This window comes from Mirounga angustirostris, unplaced genomic scaffold (genome assembly GCF_029215605.1).
Source record: "Mirounga angustirostris isolate CCGP_5_RB_7025 unplaced genomic scaffold, mMirAng1.0.hap1 SCAF_5, whole genome shotgun sequence".
Lineage (NCBI taxonomy): Eukaryota > Metazoa > Chordata > Mammalia > Carnivora > Phocidae > Mirounga > Mirounga angustirostris.
This window is the reverse complement of record NW_026991713.1, coordinates 172,959,210-172,964,749: the sequence shown is the minus strand read 5'-3', so window position 1 is coordinate 172,964,749 and position 5,540 is coordinate 172,959,210. Positions and strand designations below refer to the sequence as shown.

Sequence of the window (5,540 nt, the reverse complement as noted above, 5' to 3'; positions counted from 1 at the left end):
TATCAAGGGCAGGTAAGCTGGACCCTGCTGGGCAGTAGCCAAGAGCACCTGGGTTGAAGATGGCCCCCAAACCAGGCTCTGCCCTCTGGTAGGATTACTACAACTTAGCGGGTGGGTGTGGGGTGGACCAAGGTCCTCTCCTGCCCCTTCTCTCCCAAGCTACGACCAGAGGGCTCTCTCCAAAAGTCCCAGAGGATGAGCCAGCACCAGCCCTGTCCATCAGGCCCTAGCACCTAGGCTCTGGTGCTTATGGCCCATCTCCCCTCCTTCCTTGAAGGCAGGGGTGAAGGCAGGCCTCCAAGTTGCTATGAGGGAAGCAGCAGGTCCCACAGCCCAAAAGGCTCCTCCTCCCCTCTGTCTCCTTAGGCGGTGTCTACCCACCCCCCCATCTGTCCCGGGTCCCCTCTCCATGGTCAGGTCAGGGCAGTGACGCAGGAGTCAGGGGACCAGAGAGCAGAGGCTGGGGGGGGTGTCGGGACAGAACGCATGTGTGGACGTGTGTGGACGTGAGTGTGTGTGTGCTTGTCCCACAGCTGGGATCTGGGAGGGAAGCAGAATCGGGCTCCGAAGGCCAAGCAGGGCTGGGAAGCTGCCTGGGTGCTGAGAGGGAAACTGGGACCAGGGGCATAGCAGGGTGTGCAGACTGGGAGTCAGTATGCCAGGGTTGAGGAGGGACCCCAGAGCAGGGCCTGGAGGTGAGCAGAGGGCAGAGGAGCAGTACTGGAACAAGTCAGGCCCTCATGACTTTCCACAGAAAGCACACCAGACTCTGCATCCTGCTTCTCCCTCTCCTGACCCCCTCTTTAATCATGCCCTCCCCACCTCAGGGTTCCCTCCCTCACCTCCATCCGCCTTTATTCAGGTCACCCTCGGCACAGCTTCCCCGACTGCCCTTCGAAACCTGCAGCCTCCTCCAACACTCCTGGTCCCTTCCACGCCTGTTCTCCTTGGTCCTTTATTGCCGTGGTCTTTTATTGTTCATTTTTGTGGTCATCCCACCTCGCCACTAGAATGTCAGCTCCACCAGGGCAGGCCCTCTTGTCTGTTTCATTCCATCCCCAGGTCCCGGCCACAATGAGGTACTCATATATATTTCTTAGATAAATATTCATTTCTCAAATGAATGAATGAATGAGTGCTCCCCACTCTTTACACTCTTTCCTTTTTAAAAAAAATTTTAAAAAGATTTCTTTATTTTAGAGAGAGAGAGCATACCTGCACACATTGGGGGGAGGGTCAGAGGGAGAAAATCTTTCCAGCAGACTCCCCACTGAGCGTGGGGCCCATGCGGGGCTCCAGCTCATGACCCATGAGATCACGACCTGCTGAAACCAAGAGCTGGACGCTCAACTGACTGAGCCACCCGGGCGCCCCAAATCCAAATTCTTGAGTGTCATTCAAGGCCCTTCACAACCTGACCACTCCCTAACCAGCCCTCCGGCCTAGTCTCCTCCATCTCTGCAGTCCACACCCCCTATCCTGACACACCTGACCCCCCCCTTTCCCCTTGCTGAACTAGCTTCATCCCCATCTCACATCTCTTCCTATTAAAAATCCTACGGGCCCTTCAAGGCTGAGCTCCTGTCACTGCATCAAATCTTCCTTGATTCCCCCAGCTAACAGTGAGCTCTGCCTCTTCCAAACTCTTCCCGCTAGGCTCTGAACACTCCGGTCCTCACACACTACCCTGTGTACCCATCTTCTCTCTGCTGTAAGCTATCAACTCCAGGAGGCAGGAACTCTCAAACACATCTTTTCGTCTTGCAAAGTGTGTGGTCAGCTGACCTGCACAAAGAAGGCACCCATCATTGTGTGAATAAAATATCTTTAATCTCATGGAACTGGGAAGAAAGTGAGGGAAGATACATAAGCACCTGGATTTGTAGGACTTTGGAACTGGGACTTCATCACCCCCCTTTGACAGGTCAGGGCACTGAGGCTCAGGACTGAGACCACTGTCCAAGGTTTGAGAGGCCAGCCAGCCTCAGACTTCTGCTCTAGGGAGCTTGCCCCCCTGCTTCCTAGAAGCCCCGAAGGCTTAGCTGCAAATCTGAACCACCTCAGTCTGGGGGATAGCTCTGTTTTAGAGCTCTAACGAATTCTGCCATGCAGGCTAACCTGTATCACAGGTCAAAACCAGAAACAACAAAAAACAAGAAGGATGTCAAAGTGCATGCAGGTCCTGCACACATATCCTGTGCCCTGAAAGTTCAATTTCTGGGTTTCCGGAGTCCTAGAGAAGTAAAGAGTGGGGGCGAGAAGACCCCCAAATTTCTTACTCCGTGTCCACCCATCAGATTCCTCAACACGAACAATACTGGCTTCTAGAACAAGTACTGGGATTGTGAGAAGGCAGGCAACTTGCCCCCGCCAGCACCTTCCCGGCTTCCAAAGCCAGCTGCCTCGCGGGAACGGTGCTCCCAGCTCTGACCCCCCGCCCAAGACTGGGACGCGCCCCCCCTCCCCCACCGGGTGGAGGGAGCGTCGGGTCCCCAGCCTTTCCCAGAATGGTACTCCTCCCGCGGGTGCGCAACCAGCCGCGCCTCCCGGGACCCGGGGTCGGCGGGGCAGGCCGGTGCCCCCGCTCCGCGCCTGCGGCCGCTCCGCTCCCGCCCCAGCGAGCCCCCGACCCAGGCGTCCTGCCCCGGTCTGACCCCTCTGGCCCTTACCTCTGGCGACCCCTCACGCACGCAGCCTGCCCCCCACCCCCCCACCCGCACGCACACATGCTGATAACAGCCCCGACCCCCCGGCCGAGCCGCAGTCCCCGGGCCAACCCCGGCCGGTCGCCGCGCGCCAGTCCTCGCGGACCCTGGCCAAGAGCCCTGCGCGCTCTCTGTGCGACCCCGGCTCGGCGGCCCCCTCCTTCGGGCCGTGGGGACGGCCCTGCCCCGCGGCGCTTCCCGGGATGAGGGTTCCCGGCAAGGGCGCCGGCCGAGCCCCTGGTCGCTGAGGGCCGGGGGAGGCGCGGAGATGGGGGCGTGCGGTGAGTACTCGCCGGCTGGAGGAGCCCCCGCCCGCCCGGGCCCCTGTTTGAGCAGGAATTTACCGCCGGGGCTAGTGGCCCCGAGGTGGCTGGGTTCAAGGACCGACAACTTGCCAAGGACCCCGGAAGGGCAAGGGGGGTGGGGCAGCCTCCACGTGCCGGCAGGGCTTAGGGAGCCCCTGGGAAAGGTGAAATCTGACCTGGACACGGGGACGCGGTTTCGGGGTTCGGGGAGAAGAGGGGGCTGCTACGTGCGTGGGGAGAAAGCTGACACCTGGGTCTTGGAGCAATCACCGGGATCTGCGAGAGGGAAAGCCTCTGTCACACCGGGATTGAAGTTTGGCCCGGAGAAGTGGATGCCGGTAGTTTGGGGGTGGGGTGGGGTGCGCGTCGCAGCGGGATTGAATGAAGGCAGAGGAGGCAGAACCTGAGCGCTGGGAAGGTGGGGGGTCGGGAGCGCCTCGCTGGGGGCAGAGGAGCGGGATGTGTGAACCTGCCCCTCCAAACCCACACACTCGGCCCGGCACTCTTTTCTAGAATGTCCTGCCCCGCTGCTTCTGCTGTCCTTGCTGCTGCTTCCTCTGGGCCTCCCAGTCCTGGGCGCCCCCCCTCGCCTCATTTGCGACAGCCGAGTCCTGGAGAGGTACATCCTGGAGGCCAGGGAGGCCGAAAATGTCACGGTGAGGCCCCCTCCTCAGGCCATTCCACAGAACTCACTCTCAAGAGCCCAGGGGTTTCCTCCAAGATCCAGGAACTGGCACTTGGTTCAGGGATGGAAGTGGGAAGCCAGAGCCCCCAGTAAAAGTAATACAAGTGGTAGCCCCCAGTGCATACCTGGAAGCTAGGTAAGGGGCAAAGGTGGAGGGAGCTTTTGGGGAGCCTGACCCCCCTCACCCCGGGTCGTGCATTTCAGATGGGCTGTGCTCAAGGCTGCAGCTTCAGTGAGAATATCACCGTCCCAGACACCAAGGTTAACTTCTACACCTGGAAGAGGATGGACGTGAGTTTATTTTTTCCCTCTTCTTGGGGAGTCTCATTTTGGGAACCTGAGGGGGTGCTCGGGAGAACGACAGAAGAAGATGAGGGCTGGATGCAATATGTTTGTTCATTTGTTCTCTGTTCTTTGTTCATTCATTCATTCATTCATTCATTCAACCAAACTGATTCTAAGCCTTCACTTTGCTCAGCTTGGTGCTTGGGGCTGCTGAGAGGGAGGGGCTGGTTTGGGCCGCTAACTCCAAGTCTCCATTTCCTTTAGGTTGGGCAGCAGGCTGTGGAAGTCTGGCAGGGCCTGGCCCTGCTCTCAGAAGCCATCCTGCGGGGCCAGGCCCTGTTGGCCAACTCCTCGCAGCCATCTGAGACCCTCCGGCTGCATGTGGACAAAGCCATCAGCAGCCTGCGAAGCCTCACCGCCCTGCTTCGGGCGCTGGGAGCCCAGGTGGGTGGGAGCCTCCCTCGCGCTTCCGTTGGAAGGGCCCTGCTCATCCCCGCTCCAGTTCTGTCCTGAATCCCGTCTCCCTCCAGGGTTCCCCGGCAGTAACTTTTTTGTTCTCTCCTTGGCAGAAGGAGGCCATCTCCCTTCCAGAGGAAGCCTCTGTTGCTCCACTCCAAACATTCACTGTTGATACTTTGTGCAAACTTTTCCGAATCTACTCCAATTTCCTGCGGGGAAAGCTGACGCTGTACACGGGGGAGGCCTGCAGGAGAGGGGACAGGTGACCAGGTGCTCCCACCCCGGGCACGTCCACCACCTCACTCACCACCACTGCCCGTACCACGCCTCTGCACCACCACTCCTGACCCCTGTCGAGGGGTGAGCAGCTCAGCACCAGCCTGTCCCACGGACACTGCACGGCCACGGGTGACATCTCAAGGGCCAGAGGAACTGTCCAGAGCTCAACTCAGATCTGAGGATGTCACAGGGCCAGCCTGAGGCCCCGAAGCAGGAGGAAGTCGGAGGAAATCAGCTTAAGCTTGGGGACAGAGCCTTGCTGGGGAGACACCAAAACTCACCTCGGTGCCCTGCCGAGCGGTGATGCCAGGAGAAGCTGGAGGGCAAATATCTCTTTTTGCACCTATCAGGCAGGGACAGGAGGGACTGGAGAATTTCGGTGGCAAGTCATGAATTCTCCAGGTCTCACGGATACTCCCATGACAGCAAGAGCCCACTGGACGAAGGGTGGTTGGAGCCGTGAAGATGGGATGGGGGCTGGCCCCTGGCTCTCACTGGGTCCAAGTTTTGTGTATTTTTCAATCTCACTGGCAAGAACTGAAATCACAACATGGCTCTTGACTTTTCTGTTTCCCCAGGAGCTCCCTACTTCCCTGGCCCTGCTCGCATGCTGGCAGCAGGCCACAGTCCTGGGAAACTAGAGGTGGAGGGGGTCGGGCCCTACGTGCTGCCTCGCATGGCCTGTCTGACCTCTTGACCCCACTGGGCCTGAGGCCACAAGCTCTGCCCACGCTGGTCAATAAGGTGGTTCCATTCAAGGCTATTCCTCAGTAGGCAGCTGGTAACCCTCTTTAATGAGCTACAACTGCCATCAAGGAACCA

At 59.0% G+C, this 5,540-nt stretch overlaps 1 protein-coding gene across 1 annotated transcript; it reads left to right on the top strand.

The window, feature by feature from the left end:
* Positions 1 to 3,469: 3,469 nt before the first annotated feature.
* Positions 3,470 to 5,255, top strand: EPO (erythropoietin). Its single transcript, XM_045872130.3, is given in 5 exon segments — positions 3,470 to 3,488; positions 3,491 to 3,666; positions 3,900 to 3,986; positions 4,245 to 4,424; positions 4,550 to 5,255. Coding segments are annotated over 5 exon segments (618 nt in total). The 3' UTR covers positions 4,706 to 5,255.
* The last annotated feature ends 285 nt before the right edge of the window (positions 5,256 to 5,540 follow it).